Source organism: Bacillus rossius, chromosome 13, assembly GCF_032445375.1.
Source record: "Bacillus rossius redtenbacheri isolate Brsri chromosome 13, Brsri_v3, whole genome shotgun sequence".
Lineage (NCBI taxonomy): Eukaryota > Metazoa > Arthropoda > Insecta > Phasmatodea > Bacillidae > Bacillus > Bacillus rossius.
This window is the reverse complement of record NC_086340.1, coordinates 39957646-39976253: the sequence shown is the minus strand read 5'-3', so window position 1 is coordinate 39976253 and position 18608 is coordinate 39957646. Positions and strand designations below refer to the sequence as shown.

Genomic DNA, 18608 nt, shown 5'->3' with positions numbered 1-18608 from the left:
TACATATTTTATTTTTTATTGACCATTTCATTCTATTATGCAAGTTATACAATAGGGAAAAGGAATAATATTACATACAAATTATTTTGGTTGGATCTATTTATAAACATTTAATGTGATCAGTACTTTTTTGATTTATATATATTTACCATACCTAAAATAATTATATGAAATGATAAACTCAATTGAATCATTGGCCAGTCAAATATATTTTTAAGTTTATTTAAGTGATAAAAATATTTATGTTTTTATGCGACTAAGTTGGTAATACCACGGTGGCACGGTTTCAAGGGGAGGCAGCGATGTTTCAGACAACTGTTCCCAAGGACCTTGCTACTAGTCAATTATGTTAAGTGGATGACTGACTACATCACAGATCAGACGGTTATTGGACGTGATTGGTGCGTCCACACACTTCCCATCTCGGTACTGCACAGAGCCTCTAACAGGAGTTTCACTGCCTGTGCTTTCAAACTATACTCTTTGTCAAAACATTTTTTTACAAACAACGAAAAAGCACAAAAAAAAAAAAAGCATATTTTATCTTTATCACCATGTTATTTATCATTTATCTGGGCTACACATGAACAATGCACACAATCTTTCAATACATAGTCTAGCAAGTAGAACATACAGTAAATCTCTACACCCAATACAATTTTTCCACTCTGTACGAGAATTATTTTACCAAGTTACAATAAAGCTTGAACAATATTAGTTTGAAAAATACCATCATATAATGTATTGAAAAGAAAACAAGTCTGCATCACACAAACAAAAACATTTTTAAACTGTTAACACATGGTTTTTCTTTGTGTTTTAATGAACAAACATAATGACTCAAACCAATTCTCTAACTTTACTATCAAAATACATTAACAAGCCCTTACAATTGCTAGAAACCATCCTTCTGGATTTTTTTTAAAATTTATTTTAAATTCCTGGCAAACACTCCCTAGAACCATACTATAGAAAATGATGACTTGAAAACCAACTTGTCTTAGGAGACCTTCAGTTGAACCATCATTTAAGCTGCTCAACTGAATAAAAAAAAAATCAAATTAAAAAAAAACAGACCAACAATACATTTTTATTGAAATACTGAGAATTAATTAACATATCAACGCCCAAATATACAATGAATCTCGGAAATAGAAAAAAAAGGTTACGTTACAAAAAATTTGCATCATATGTCATGAAGTTTCTAACACTAATGGTTGCATTCCTTAAAGCATAAATCTATACCTATAATGATATGTCCCATTTTTGAGGAAAACATAAATTAGTAATAGTTTTGCAAAAGGATACCAAGCAGACAATATTTAATTATTGACTGATGGGCTGAATAAGGTTTTCCAGTTTTCTCTTAATTGAAGCATAAGTTATGTACTGCCCTCAAATTATTTTTGTGACCTGCTATCATAAGGGCATATCTCACTGTGGCCAAACCGATTATCTGTAGATAAAATTTGGGCGCACGGCCTCACAGACTCATTTCTAAATGACACGGAAACACTGCGTGGTTCGGAAAGGGTTAAGTGTCCGCAGCATGGAACATGCAGGCTTCACGCCTCGTCACGAGCAAGTCGTCAGACGCTGAGTGGAGGCTGGACCCGGGACTGCCGAAGCTTCCTCGCTGCGACCGTCGGAGAGGGGAGATCACGCCCCACCGACTCGGAACACAGACGTGTCATTTAATTTCACGGCTCGACAAACCACGCGCTGGTTGGAGCAAGAGCGGATCTAGAATGACGGCCAAACCAAAATTTTCTAGCACAGTTTTAGTACATTTAGAATTGAAATATTTAGTACATTTTATTTGTGGTTCAAAAATGTCCTATTATTCATAGCACTGCAGTAAAATTTTGGTAAACTATGATAAGGAATTAGGGGAAAATCTGAAAATTATTACGGTTTCAGTGGAAGGCATGCCGCTACGGCCCGACGTAACTGTGAAGTAATAAGTGATTTTTCTCCCAGTCATTACATGCTAGTCTGTTCATAAATAATGGTGCAAAATAATCTTCAGAAGATAAGGTTTCGTAGTGCCAACATATAGGATGGATGTTTCAAAATAGGAATAACAACTAACTATTACCAATCCAAGATGGAAGGGCATTTTCGTGTAAAAGTTTAAAATCATTGTAACTCATTACCAAGTGCAGTAAATCTCTGTTAAGTAGTTTCTCTGAGTATTTAAAAATTTTTTACTTATTATAAGGTATTTATAGGTCTAGTGCTAAATTTTTTCAGAGAGATTTATTGTACATGACTTCTTTACAATTTGAATTCAATATTAGGGCTGGACCGGTAAAATACTACAATATAGTCAGATAGTGAGATTATCAGTATCGGAAGCATCTGAAAAAATTTTTGCGGAGACCTTACGATGATACCCTCACATATATTTAGTTTACTTTATAAAAATCATGCTATTTTTGCGAAACTATCTTGGAGTATAGTTGTATTTAAGAACGTTCTGTGAATTTGGTTTTTGGACCAAGCAATGTGTATTGGCAGCACAGTATCAGTACTAAGAGCATCACCAAAATGGTATCGGCCCAGCCCTACTGCATAACTATGACATTTGTAGACAATGTTCGACACAGGATTCTTAGTGGAAGATTACAACATTGTAATTTCATGATGATCTAGAAATCCTGACTGACTGACATAAACTGAACACATGTCTTTACTGTTAGCCAAGTGTTTACAAAATTGAGCGAGCAATAAAACACATCATTTCTCTAAAATAAATTTTAAAAAATAAATAATAAACCATTAGTAGTAAGTCATAAAGAAGTTTTTGTATTTAAAGAGAGATATACAGCACTACCGTAAAAAGGGGTTACTTTGTGACAGGTGGGTTGACTTTGTGAAAATCAGTAATAAAAATTATATGGCGCTCAAATACATAGATATTTCATTGCAGCTGTTACAGAATTTGCGCTGTAACCTGGCGCACCAGCATGGAAAAATTTGGAAGACACCCTATACTTCAATTCTTCAGCAGTCCACTCTATGTCTTTATTAGTTTTCGTTATTGTTTACATATTTTGGAAACTTTACGCTCTGGCAATGAATGTTGTCATGTATATGTAAAACTGGGTATTTTAGATTGAAATATATACATATTTTTTTAAAGGTTTCAATACAACAGCACTAATTCTCACAAGGTTTGTAATTTTTATGATTGATGGAACAAAAAATTGTGACTTTGTGGTGTGACTATGTGACAAAAACTGCTTGTCACAAAGTCACCCCAAAATGTTTTCAAACATGCAATTATTTTTTTTTCCTTTTCAGTACACGTAAAGTAGGCTGGAACATGCCACAAACTTACAAAAGACGACTGGGTGCCCGGCCATATAAAAATTACACGCAGAATCACCGTGAAGAAGCAGTGAATGCTGTAAGATCAAAAAAATTTACCCTCAGAGAAGTAAGTATCCATCTCAAATTCTCTGTCTTTTGCTTATTCTAACAAAAAGTATCTTTTGTTAATTTTCGGGATTGTGGTATGTTTGCAGGTATGGCATACACAGAAACACACTATGGCTAAAAACCAAGGAGAAAGCAACAAAGACTGTCGGAGGTCAAACAGTGTTTAGTGAGGTGGAAGAACAGTGTTTGGAGTCACATATAATTGCAATGTCTACATATGGTTTCCCAGTGACATCATTTTATCTTAGGTGTGTTGCTACAGCGTATCTTGACCGCAGTGGAAGGACTGTAGCTTGTTTCCGCAACAATTTTCCTGGCCGTGATTGGGCAATATCATTAATGAAGAGACACAAAAATGTAATCTCCCAACTAACAGCAAAGAATATAAGTTATTCCAGAGCTGCAACAGATCAAGAAGTTGTGAACAACTGTTTCGACAATCTTGAGAAAGAGGTCCAGAATGTTCCTGCTTCAAATATCTGGAACTATGACGAGACAAATCTTGTAGATGATCCAGGCAACAAGAAAATTCTCACAAAAAGGGGACTAAGTATCCGGAACAAATATGTAATGCATCAAAGACCTGCACATTGATAATGGTTTGTGGTAATTCTGAGGGCTTTGTAGCACCATTATATGTTAACTACAAAGCAGAAAAGCTCTGGTCAACATGGACAGAAGGTGCGCGCTACAACAGGACGAAATCTGGTTGCTTTGATCACCAATCATTTGAAGATTGGTTCACATCACTCTTCCTGCCCATTCTTAAAAAACAAAAAGGTGTGAAGGTCATCATCGGTGACAATTTAAGCTCACACATAAACCTGGAGGTTTAAGTCTATGCGAAGAGAACAACATAAAGTTTGTGGCTCTACCACCTAGCTCGACACACTTGCTACAGCCATTAGATGTGGCATATTTTCGTCCTATGAAAAGCCAATGGCGAAAGGTTCTTGCAGATTGGAAACAGAGTGCATATGGTAGTAAGTGTGCGGCCATACCTAAGATCAGTTCCCAAGACTACTTAAGAGCCTAATTGATGCCATTGGAAACAGTAGGTCAAATTTGAAAGCAAGCTTCAAAAAGTCAGAGATATATATTCTTTGGATAGGACTCAAGTCCTTAGGAGAATGCCATCTTACATTTTGAACGAATTGGATCATGTGACAGGTGTCATTGGAGATAGTTTCCTTCAAAAGCTTGAAGACACACGAAATGCAGCAACACAAAAAAGAACAGTACAAAGGCGCAAGAAGTTGAATGTCCCTCCTGGGAAAAGTATTGGCTCAAGCGATATTGGTGTAGTGATGTACCTGCCAGCACGCACACAGCATGTGAAAATGTTGAAAGTCAACATCGCACTAGTGAAATGACATGTCCGAGAGCATTATCAGTACACATTCGAGAAAAGGACTCCTTTGATGGCGACAAAAGCAGTAGAGAAATTTCTGTGCACAATAGCGATGAAGGCATGGACACCAGTTCATTTCAGGATGATTCTGATGAACCAAGTGACGAAAGAACCATTACCAGTACATCCAACAAACAACATGTTGATGAGGTGGACATACAACCAGGAAAATATGTGCTGGTTACACATGAGGATCGTCTGTATCCAGGGATTATCACCAGCAAAACTGCCAATGGGTACATGGTTAAGGCAATGGTGAAAAGTAAAAAAAATTGGAAATGGCTCACAGTACCGGATGTGATCGAGTATTCTCTAGATGAAATTGTCCAGCTAATTAACACTCCAAAGCAAATGGGGTCCCGGGGTGTCTTCAGAGTGCTTGAAGCAAACATTTACAGTGAAGATGTATGGTGAAGTAAAACCCAGTTTGTGTTTTAAAATGTTTTAATTTTCAACATATTACATGTGGGAAATATCTAGTTTAAGTTTGAGATCACAGTTATAAGGGGTGACTTTATGTTTTTGCACTTTTCTGTGTTATTCTTATAACAGTTACTGTTGTCACAAAGTCACCCCCAAATGTGGGGTGAGTTTGTGACAATTTCAGATGTACTTTACATATAGTGTTTTGTCTTATCGTGTATTTCTCTTCGTCATCTTGTAGAGAAAGGATACGGCTCTTGAATAGATTATATAATATTGCACAGCTAAGTATGTATTCGGAAATATTTTGGTAAAACTTCAAAAAGTGTCACAATGTAACCCCCCTTTACGGTACTTAAACTACTCATTCAACTAAAATTAAAAAAAAGCTTCAAGTTATTTTGTTCCACTGACTACTAGACATAAAAACATTTCTATGTGACAGTGTGACTTTCTTGACAATGGTATGATATGGGAAGTATCTGTTAACAAAATTTTCATCACTGTACACTGATTACTTATTATTAAAAATAGAAAAAATTGTTTAAAACATTTGATACATATTAACAATTACTAGAAATAATATTTTACTATGAATTACAATAAAACTGAAATAATAGATTTTAACATACTGTATGTTGAACGTTGCACCATGTTAATAAATAACAGCATTTAAGCTGTAATAATAAAACCATCTTCCATTTTAATAGAAAAAAAATTGAGCGAAAAATAAAACATAATATTATTTCTCTAAAATAAATTTAACAACATAAATAATAAACCACTTAAGGCATAAAGAAGTTTTTGTATTTAAAGAGATATATAGCAATTATCATACATTAAATTTAGTATGTATATACTGCATCTGTATCAGTACTCTACGTAATTTATGAATGGTGGTAAGTTAGTCAGAAACCAGAACTGACAAAATTTAATATGTTAGAACCTAACTCAGTTTAGTTTATTTCAAAAGAATAGATGTTTTGGAAAGTTTCACTGGTTCCCTTGAATTTAATATCTAATCTAAATTAAATTTCTTAGTTTAGTTCAAGGTTTTATTTGGGTAATTCAAAGTAAAATGCCCAGAAAATCTAGTAAAGCATGCTACATTTCTGTGGAGGCAACTTATTCTGTTTTCAATGAAGGGGACACAAACTGTTTACCACTTGCAGACTTTTTTTTTATAAAGGATAAACTCTGACCAAATGTGTTCAAACCTGTCATAGTCAGGAAGTCCGCTTATTTCTTTGTTTTCTTTAATCTTGAGCCACACGCTCTAATACAGTAAGACGACAAAGTTTTCACCATGTTAGGCTGCCAACATCGAAACAGGTGTGAAAATGATGTTTCTCAAACGTCACTTGCAAGCTCGCCATTAAGATTTTTTCACTTTTTTTTCCCAACTTTGTGTGTTATGTTTCACAGGTGTGTTGCTATCTGAACCTGTATGTGTTACATGGTCAGGAAACAGGAAAAAATTGTGTCTAAAGTAGTGAAAAAAAAGACTCACGGAAATACAATGTGATTGACTGCATGGTACACAGATGGAAAGACGTTGGATATTTTTCATGTTTGTTCCCAGAACTGTCGTCCCACAGTCAATATTGCGGTGTTACGCCTAATTTCACAGTTCCGAGGTTCTGTCTTGTCATTTCCATGCTCTTTGTTTTGAGTCTAGGTGCAACTGCACTGTTTTTCAAGTGCACTCCAGGCAAAGCTCTGACTTCAGTAGCAATAGCAGTTAGCTTAGTAAGAAACAAATAAGCAAACCTGTTGGCGGAAACAAATGTGAATGGTTTTTAAATTTTTAAAAATTGCTTTAGTTGAAGAAAATGTTTTTCCCTTTGTAGCTCCAGGTTTTAAGTCATTCAAAATTATTTTCCCTTTTTTATTTATTTATTTATTTATTTATTTATTTATTTATTTATTTATTTATAGACTAAATTAAACAAGTTCTACTGTAGTTTGAAACTTCACTTAGCAGAAATACATTTACGTCGTAATCAGAAAGTATTGACTCAAAAAGAGACAAATAATCAAAGCAAATTAATTTTTCCTTCATTCTAAAAAAATGCAAAATTTTATGATTTAACTGGCATTTCGGTGTTATTTTGGTTGTCACAAGTCACCATATAATCTTGTCCTGTCATGGTTGACTGATTCCTCAATATCCATGATTGTCGCGAGTTGTTTACAATGACCGTGCTGTCAACAATACGTAAAGCTTAATGATAAATAAATAAATAATTAAGTCCTTCCAATCGTAAAAAAATACATTTAAGGCACAGTCTCGTATGTAACGTTGGTTATTTTCTTTTCTTCTCATTTCTATTATTAAAGGACTATTACCGTAAATTTATCATGATAGCTCTCTATTACTTTGTATTTCATTCCAAGTTTTATCACCAGATATTTACCACAAGCCATCTAGAAGAGCTAAAGGTCACACAAATGTTCACAATTATGATCACTTGGATGACATTTTACAGTTCACAAATAACTTTTCTTTTAATAAATATTTGATGGCCAAGTTCGTGATCAAGTGACGAATCATAATACTGTAAATTAACAGGAAGAACTATTATAATAGTAATGACACATTTATAGCCCACAATCTAGATATTTGGTGATTTTACAAAAAAACCAATATCAAGAGGACAGTAGGCATGCAAGTAATTACTATAAAAAATAGCTAATAAACTTCAAAACTTAATTATTAAATATAAAATAAATTCAGTTATGTTTCAAAAGTACATAATTATTTAACAAGAAAGTTTAATCATACAAATAGAGGTATTTAATTGCTTTTAAGCTTGCAAAACAAACAAATTATCTAAATTATTTTTATGTAACTTACTTGTAACAACTCATATTACAGCCTTCCTCATGCAATCCAGTAATAATAATTTGTTATAAATTTTCTGTCATATTTCAGGTTAGATGTAAAGTTTTTCCTTTTAGAAGTTATTGTGAACGTAATTCACCGGGTTTATTTTTTAATTTTTTAAAATGCATATGTTTATTTTTGAAGTGTTTATTTTTTGCGGTCTTCTTTGAGTGGGAAGACATGCTGACGTAATTCTCCTTCGTTATTTCCACGACCGAGGCTTTATTTCACACGCTAGGCGTGTGAGTCACTGTCACTGGAGTGAGTGTGTGTGTGTGAGAGAGTGAGAGAGAGAGAGAGAGAGAGAGAAAATTGCTGCGCCGTGGGAACAGAAGTAAGAATTTCGTAGAAATTCAAAACAGGTAATACATCGAACATTGTGTATAAATTACTTCGTGACCTGCTACCAACCTACATGTTCACTTACCACATCTTCACTTTAACCATTATCTTTTCAAGTGAGTCGTTTGTTCCACATTTAAAAAAAATCCACACCGCCAGGAAAGTCACAGTGCCACACTTTTAAATTGTACTATTTATTTTTTTCGCTTTGTGTAAAGTATAGAACAAAAAAAAATTATGTAATTATTCTTGAGGAGTCACAGTGATTATAATTAAGGACAAGATTTTATGATTTTATTATAAGATAATTTTTTTTTTGTAAAACAGGAGATTTCAGTGTTGTTTTTATTTTTAACATTGTCTTTTTTCATAAAAATAATGTACTATTTAACGAATATGAAACTTAAATATTTCTTAGAACTTATTTATGTTTTCACCGATAGTCATGATTATCTTATACAAAAAAAATCATTTGTAATAAAATAACCCTGTCTAGAACAGAACTACTCAGAAAAATATATCAGCTAAGTTTTGTTTTTGTCTATTTGAAAAATGTGCAAACATCATTACTGTAAAAACATGTTGTTTATAAAAGAGATGCAAGATCAAACAACATAATATTGATTTTTTCCAAGCTGTTTAGTTTATACATTTTGGTACAAAATATAGATAAATAAATTATATCCACTGTATTTACCATAGTATATAGTATAATATTAAATATTATAGTTTGAGTTTAGTTTTGTCAAACTACTAATTTTTTCATATTTTTAGTTACATTTTGATGTTATTTAAGTTTTACCACGATTCACCATATAATCTTGTCCCTAATTTTATAGCACTTTTCAATATCTACTGACTTCCACAAGAAGTAGCAGCATACAGTTGTGCTACCCAATTCACTAACTAGTTTCAATAAAGATAATGTTGTATAGTAATTACATAAAATACATCCACTCTCTACTTAACTGCTAATGTTGTTCCTTTTTGTTCAATGCATTCCAGGAGCTACGTTTTTATCTGATGATGTAGCTGTCAACAAATAAATAAATAATCAATGAAAATATAAAAATATGTATATACAACTTATGATGAAATTATTAACTAACATACTCATGACAAAAATTAATTCTTGATTCACCACACAGAATAGGAACAATAAATCACCAACTTTAATTATAACCAGCTCTCATGCAAAAGTGCACACACAAATCACAATAACATTATGTATTTACACTACATCACCCAGATGCTTATATACATTGTTCAAAATATACAGTCTTGAGTCTTTATTCATGAGCCATTATAAAACAACCTTCAATTATTCACAGCTAGCCTAATTTTTGGAAAATGAGTATAACTAATTTAAACTTTTATATAATATAAACTTTAAAATTCTATTCAAAATCTATGATTGTATTCAAAATCTATTACCTACTAATTACACCAAATAACAATGCTAATTGTAAAAAAAAACATTTAATACTTCTGAATATATCTGGAAGTCCTATATTAAATGCCTTTTATACAATAGTACTTAAGAACAAAATAAAAATATAGAAAATTCAGATTTTAAACAAAAAAAATTCTGAAAATAGCGTGGCATTGCTTGAGTACAGAATACTAACATTAATCAAGCACTTAGATGCATGAACAAATATTTAAAACAAATAAATAAAAGCACTGTAACTTGGACAAAAATAAGATGGAATGTAGCATGAAAGAATCATGTATAAAAAAGTAAAAAAAAATTAATCAATGTAAAAACTTACATTTAACATATATTATTACAATTTTTCATTGTATTTCAACACTTCTACTTAATATAGACACATGTTTTCCACAAACCTCAATTAAGTATTCATGATTTTTCGAGTATCAGTCAAAACTGTTTTAACATAAAACTAATGTCAATGTTGGAAAACAGTGTAACCGTACGAGCAAGCAGTTCAAACAGAATTCACACAATAAGAAACTTGTTCATTGTTTGATCATCGTCGTGGTTACTGTTGGCCACACACAAACTGCCAGCCATACACACCACAAGCTCAGTAACCTATCAGAGCACACCACGCAGTATCATGCTGTTGGAATAGATTTGCTACGTAAAGCTGCCATAGTAGTGTTTCAGTTGAGTAAAAACCAATGCGGAAGTATAAAATCCACACATGCTCATTTATAAACTTGAAAAATCCACGTTCATGCAACTTTAAAATTTTGCATTTTGGGAAGCATAAAATTTATTTTACAGTATTACCTGCACTATAGAAAAAAAAAATCTGATTTGAAATATTTGGGTATCTATATGTGGGTAAGTAGATTCTTAACAGGAGTACATAAAAAGAGATTGTGACAAATAAACCTTCAAAAATAAACAGAACCAATATTTTCAATGCGCGTCATGACACAGACATCTAACGAGGGTGAACATTGGTACTCAGATGCCTTGACATCAGCTGCAGGTGACTTGACATTGTGAGTAATAACTACAGCCTTTCATTGTTAGGGAAAATAACATTTTTAAATTGGAACAGCTACTGTTTAACCATACTGAACATATCTAATCTGATTATTAAAAACATTTTTACTTCCAGAGTTCAAAAATTTCTTTGTTATGTAGCACATCATTTAAAATGTTGACTGTGCAAAATCAAATAATCGACAAATTGAATAAAATGTCTCTATGAATGACATCTAAAGTCTTACTCCAACACCCCCCCCCCCCCCCCCCCCCAATCATTCCAACAGCTATTGTTGCACTACTGTTATTTCTTCATGTACCTATTAATGTATTTATAACATGCAGTACACCAATTGTAAATTCTCCTAAAATCTCTAGGGACATACTCTGAAGAAACAGATTAATATCATATTTTGAAGATTTTAAACTTTAAATAACTTAATTATTTAAACATAGAAATGAATAACCGCAAAGGTAAGATAAATTTACCTGATTTTCTTTTATCACAACACTGGATTAAATTTTTTTAAACAAAAACTTAAAATAGGATACGTTAATAAAAAGCAGGAGAGCAAAGGACGTTAGACACATACAGTAAGTCCTGCTCTAACATTGTAGAAGGCAAAGTCGTGAAATAAATTTGTATTACATATATGCCATAAAATCAATGTTAAATTGGAGAGTTAGGTTCTCAGGCACCCTTAAATACCAGCCATTTGTAATGTAATTTGCAAAACTTTCATAATACAACCAGATTATACAGAAAGAGCATTAGAACGGTAAAACTTCAAAATTTTAAATCTAACAACATTACAAACTGTAACTTTTGTGAAGCCTAACGCATGAGTCTGGATTTAAAGACAAAAAAAAGTAAAGTTAAATTTATTGACTCCATGGGAGATTGGTAATGATATTGAACAAGAGTCGAGCTGTGATTTTAAAAGTGAAAAGCATGCACCACACATTTTCAAAAATAAGAGGAACCATTACATATCAACAGTTTTTGGAATAAGATTCTTAATAAGAGCGCAGAACTTAAATTACTACTGCAAAGTAAATTTGAAGTATTACAAGAGCATAAACAAAGAGAAGTGAAATTATTATTTACCACGTGGCATAGATAAGGTGTTAAAATTAGGTGAAAACTGTATACATACCTATAAGGTTTTCTACTTGCTATTATATAATTTAACAATGTAACTGTCCTCTGGAAAATTGGTTAAAACTTAATATTAATACTCCTAGATCATATTTTGAAAGGTGATAAAACAGCACATGGACAACGTAACAGGGACACACGAGATGCAGCAACAAAACTTGCCATTTTTAAATTAGCTTTGTTTTCCCTCACGTACGTGTCTGGCACGGAGTTCAGAGGCCCAATTCGGGAAACCTCACTCACTGACTCTACTGCGTGGTTCGCCGTCGCGGCAGGGAAGAAATATACAATATTTACTGTTTCTAATTATACGCGCTTTCACAATGTGATGAATTGGTCCGAGCGTAGGTGCTCACTTTAAATTTGTTCATTTATGCTCGCGTTTAACTTGCTCAGTAGTACCACTTGTGGCGCACGATGTACCTTCATAATCAGTAACTTGTTTTTGTACTTGTGCACTTTCACCTGTATTCATTATTCCAAAGAATATAAATATATGTGTGTGTATAAGGATACTTAATAATATACTAGTCTCATGTTCCTTATGATCCCGTCTAATTTTATACTCTTTGATGTACACCTCTAAACTAGCTGCAACAGGTTCTACTAGAAGAACCCCCCTTTTCCTATATTGTTATTTTTGCTGGCCCATTGTCGGGTGCAGTGACTAGCAGGTTGAAGCGTCCTTTCAAAGTGATATAGATCAAATCCAATTGCACTCTGTTACTATAAAGTAGTGCGTGAGTAATAAACAAAAAATTATCCATATATATTGATAGCTTTTTACCTAGAAAAGAGTTATAGAATACTTTTAAAAATTTTGCATGAAGTTAAAATTGATGGGGTGTTGTCCAGTATGTATTTATTTGCTTGAAATACCTTTCTGAAGCACAAACTGTCTGACAGAACCTTAAAATAAATACATGTATTCTTAGTTGGATTGTTGGGGGTGGGGGAGAATTTTTTGCATCTCGTTACATTTTATTTTATTTAATTTTGTTAGTAATTGTCATCAGCGCCAAAGAGAATAACTTGACAACACCAACATCCCTGCCAACTGCACACAACCGGAATGCCAACACAGTTCCGCCGGATAGTGATTAAAACTCTAAACAAATTCAGTTCACTCAATTTGGCTTCATGTCTACTGGCTCTAGTCTGACCATGCACAGCATCGAAAGTTGTCGAAACTGGTGGCAAACAGCCAACTGAAGTACCAAAATGGGTTACCCATTGAAAACTTTTAAGCCAAAGATGAAGGTAAACTTTACACATGTCACCAACTTAAAAAAAAAAAATTCTGAAAGCTCCCCTAAAGCAAAGAAATAAAATAGGAATAAAAGCATTAGTGCAAGCATGATTGTAAAAGACTTCATGAGCAGTATATAAATGGTAATGAAATACCAAGGGAATTGGAATTCAGAAATAATTTCAGGTATTTACAGCTTAGTTCATGATTCTACTGCACATTAAACACCAATTAACTTTATTAAATTTTAGTATAAATACACACATCCCTCACTTAGCATGTCTTCAAATTGTGCAAATTCATTTAGCATGATGTTAATTTTACTGCCCCAGTCTTGAATATGATGTCTGCAAATTTCACTTAGCACGAAATCACCACAGGCAAAAAAAAGTCAGGCGTGACACTAAGTATGCCTCAACTCGGTAAACAACAGATGCATCGTGGCATACAGTTGGCCATACAAAGGGGGAAGTCTGTCTACGCTATAGGCTGTTGTGTAGACATCAGCTATAGCAAGTTAAGTTGCGACTATGGAGTGTAAAGGACCAAATGTTTTTACGTCCGCGTGTATGCCGCCGTGCCGTACCGTTGTCTCCCGGCCACAGACCAGGCCGTGATGAACTTCAGTCTAGCCAGTGGCAGGGAACTAGCATGAAAACAAGCAACGTCTGCCTATTCGTCTGCCGGTAACTGCAGTTGGAATCATGGCTTCCGAGTGAGAGCGTAATGTATCGTGTTCAAGTATTTGAGACAAAACTAGAAGTATTATGAGACATGCAGAATGACATGAAGGCCACAGTTATGTTTATTGCACTTTAGTTTTAAGCAAGTCAACTGCGCACAATCGTACGAAATAAGGACTCTATCAAACGTTTATATAAGTCTGATGCTGTTAAGAATATATTTGACATTATAGATACCGGAACAGAAATGAACAGGTGATTTACATGGAAAAGCTTGTTAAATGAATGGCGCAATACAAAAAAATCATGGGTCTGACAGGATTGGTGTGAACCAAGCAGTGATACACAAATAAGCACTTTAATTTTTGAAAAATTAAAATGTAAATATCTGGACAATTACATCGGTTTCACTGCCAATAAAAGATGGTTTGGAAAGTTTGCGGAAAAGTCAAACAGCCGACTGACGATAGTTATCTCCCATTACGCTCTGTCATATTTGTCATACAAAGTTTTTGATGGTAGACTTATAAAGATAAATGGTGTAACGTATTTAAGGTAGAGTGTTATTCCATTCATTTATATTAAGTAAAGAATACACATTTTGGAACAAATTACATTAGCCTTGCTATTTATGGAGACTAATGCTTCAGAATACATGATTTCGAATAACACAAATGTTTTTAGGAACACATTAGTCGTGCTAAGTGAGGGATTGGTGTAGTTTTTGATGATAATAATAATAATCAATATGAGCGCCCGTTCTTTTCATGGTAACGTAGCTCTCAAAATCTCATTTAACTTACTCACTGACTCTTCACTCACTTGGCAATTACTAATTCAACTGCAATCAGCAAGACAAATTTTTTAAGCATCCTATAATTCATAAAAAAATATTATGTAATTCTAAAACCTCAAAGAATAGCTTGTAATTCAATGATATACTAGTTAGTAGTTACAACTTCAGGCTGAGGAAGAAGAACAATAAATTTTTAAAGATGATTACCAACATATCATGACGTGTCGGAGATGCCTAGCAAGAGAACAGGAAAAACAATATAAGTTACCACCCTGTGAAGGAAACAGTATAGACTTTGCAAGCTTAAGTTTAACCTCAACTCACTCATTTCTGGATGTAGTACCAATATGGCAAAACCACTTCATGCTTCAAGCTCATGCAAGTTTGTTCAATCATTCACTAATGACCTCCATGTTGGAACATAATTTTAAGTCAAGATGACCTCTTAAACTATTTTCAACAGTCAGAAAAATTAAAAATTGTATACAAAAGGCTAATTTTAAGTCCAATATAACCATAAGAAATAAACTAGGCCTGTTCAACCCTCGTTAGCGCATCCAAGGTGAAAGTGGAAATGTTATAACAGTAAATAATACCACGTAATAGTGAAACAAATACACGTGTAATTTAAGGCACTGTGGTCTTCGTGGTATATTTCCTGGGCTCTTTCTGTGGACTGTACCAAATGAAAATGCCAACAGCATGACCTGAACTAGAAAAGATAGAAACTGGTTAGTCACAGCGAAGCAAGTAGGTTAGACTTTCCCAAACAAGTCGTGGACGTAGGATTTCTTCCTATACCTCTTCTTCACTACAAACTTTATACATACCAGGATACATATGGAAGCAGAGAACATGTACAGCATAACACACAAGCTCAGGTCGAACACATTGAAATTCCAGCCCGGAGTGTTACCTGGGCGACCGTCCTTCCCGCGGGGAACGACGATGTTCTCCGGAGCGTAGACGCGGAACAAGTGCTGCAGCATCTGGGGCTCGCTCCAGGCGCCCGCGGGGTCCCGGCACGGCGGGCAGGTCTCGGGGGACGGGAACTGTACCTTGGGGTGTGCTGGGTCCTCCGAGGGGTCCCCGGCCAGCCTCAGGTTCACCTTGTTGTGGGCCCGCCACAGCCACGCCACCGAGGCGTTGGGGCTGGTCACCTCGCTGCTCAGCGACGCCGCCATCTCCTGGAAGTGCCGGGAGCAGTCGCGGCAGCCGAAGAAGTGTGTGACGTACCCCAGCATGGCGTCCAGCACCTCCAGGCTGTCGAACCCAGGCTCCCCGCCCCTCTGCGAGACGGAGGCCACCGTGAGCGTGTGGAACAGCAGCCACATGCCGCAGGGGAACCCGCGGTAGTGCTCCGCGCTGCCCTTGCAGCCCACCCAGTCCTGCGACCCCGAGATCACGAAGGGAGACCCTCCCTTCTCCGCGGACTTCACGCCGGCCGAGAACGCTTCTCCTTCCACGCCGGGCACGTCCAGGTTGGCACGGAGGTCGCTGAAGAAGCTCTTGCCGTGCTCCGACCTCACGGGAAAGTATTTGGCCAGGACGGCGAGGTACTTTTGTAAAGCCGTGAGAGCAGCACCTGATATTAACTTACGCATAGACACTTCGTGCTCCAGCGAATACTTCACCGCCTTCTCTAAATCAGCTTGGAAGACTAACTCGCTCTTTTTTTTTGTCTTTTTTTCTTCCTCCGCCACTCTGATTATCTCCGAGAGATCGGGAGCTTTGATGTGACGCCAGTCGCCCGGATCTACGATACTTTGTTCTTTTGGCACCGGGATGTCGTGGGCTTCCAGGAATGCTTTGATGGCTTGCCGAAACGTGGTTCTGGTGCCGTCGCTGACCTTGAGAGGAGTGACGGTGGAGCTGGCATCCAACACAACAAGGCTGGGGAACATGGACACACCCATCAACTTGGCCAAGCCTTCATTCTCACTCGTCACGTGTCTTATCTGAGTACTGTTGACGGAGTGAAGATCCAGTATGGCTTCTATGCCCGCTGTCGAATCAGCTTGTTCGAAGATCAAAAAAATGTACTTTACATTTCCGGGTACATTTTTCCACAAATTGGCAGTATCACTGCTCCTGAAAAAAAATATATATACACTTCAGTGGTATCCAACTACAAATGTATACATTTATTCAAATCAAATTAGTTAATATTAAGTTAGCAATTTTTTTTTTAAATTAAATTTCAAGAATTCACCCATGCCAAAAAATAAGCTTTTACCTATTTCCCAAAATAATTATATACCTCCTACACCAATACTGCAAAACTTTCAGAATGATGAAAATTACTTTCCGATGGATTCACACTGAAGCAATTTTTTTTTTCAAGGGCCAGTTTCCCTTAAGGCAATTTTTGAAAATGTAAAAATTAAGACTGCGTTATTGAGATAAAAATTATAATCTCCCGTGATTTTTATCTAGGTTACATAAAGCGTGTTGCACGACATAAAAAAAAATTAACAAACTTTTTAATTAATATCATCATTCAGTACAAAAACTGCATCCCAAAGTAACTGAAGACAACAAGTAATGATAAATTCTTCTATCCAGTTTGCTACAAAGTGTGTGAAGAAATCCATTGAGAAATTTAGGTCACCAGTTTTGTTTTTTGCTACAGACAAATATTTTACAATGGTGTTTATGACCATACTTTCTCACCATATGATAACTCCACATAAATTATAAATTTTAACAATAAACTGCACATATGCTTAGTCATTTGTTACCCAGACATTCTTTGTCCTGATAAAAATATACCATTAAACCAAATCCAAGGTTTAATATAAATTATCTCAATAAACATTAAGATACGTTTGAAGGTACAACTTAAATGGCAGACGATAGATATGATTTGGTACATGTAAATAATGATAAATGAAGATGGAAGAATGGCAGAGATGGAAGAACAGGAAAGGTACTGTAGGTAATTATTTTGAAAAGCTGCTGAACACAGATGGAAATGAGAAGGAAGAAGAAACACGAGCAGGAATGATGACGATATCACATGGAAAGATGCAGAGGAAGCACTGAAAAGGATGAAGAATGGCACAGGTCCAGGGACGGATGAGCTGATTGAAGAAATGATAATAGCTGCAGGAAAAGTAAGAGTTCATTGGCTGTATAGAGTGATGAGGTGTACTTGGAGAGAAAAATGACTACCATATTCATTAAATCACTCCCACCAAAGAGACCTGAAAAATTTGCGGGTTCATTTCGTGTTAAGCTAAAATTCAAATAATTATACCTTAGTGCTGCTTCTGTCATTGGTTCACTGTTAATCTGGAGGACTGAGGTCCAATTAGAGACTCTCACTCATAGAAGTGTCGAATCACAGGCCACCCAGTCGAGACGACGCACAAGTCAGCAGCCAATGAACAGTAAGCATTTGCCCGAGTGTGAAGAGGATATTGGAGTCTATCCTGAAGTTCATTGAAACCGCGAATTTTCCCGGTCTCTCACATTACAAATTGTTAATGTGTAACGTTAAGTTACCACAGACATGCCCTAGGGCCTAGGCTATCCATTCATGTCAGTAAACTTGAGGCAAACAAGTGGGCCTTGCCACACAAACACGACATACATGCAACGGAGGTATTCTAGCCCATGTGCCATTTTTTTTGTTTTTGATGTTCAATATTTTTAAAATTTGTTTTTATTATTATGAGATTATAATTCCCAATCTCTTGCTCAGGGTTCCCACACTCTTAATTCAGTCAGTTTCCCTGTTTTCCCTGTCTC

At 35.3% G+C, this 18608-nt stretch overlaps 1 protein-coding gene across 3 annotated transcripts in view; it reads right to left on the bottom strand.

The window, feature by feature from the left end:
* LOC134538460 (sulfhydryl oxidase 1) overlaps positions 1–18608 on the bottom strand; it is a 43761-nt gene that overhangs the window by 15413 nt on the left and 9740 nt on the right. The window contains exons 3-4 of one of the 3 annotated variants that reach the window (XM_063379790.1): positions 15772–16946; positions 539–9539 (exon numbers count right to left, since the gene is read on the bottom strand). In XM_063379790.1, the coding sequence (XP_063235860.1) occupies positions 9499–9539; positions 15772–16946 (1216 nt within the window). In that variant the 3' untranslated portion in view covers positions 539–9498. Of the gene's footprint in view, positions 1–538; positions 16947–18608 lie in introns of those variants that run through there. The other 2 variants (XM_063379789.1, XM_063379788.1) reach the window with 2 other exon arrangements.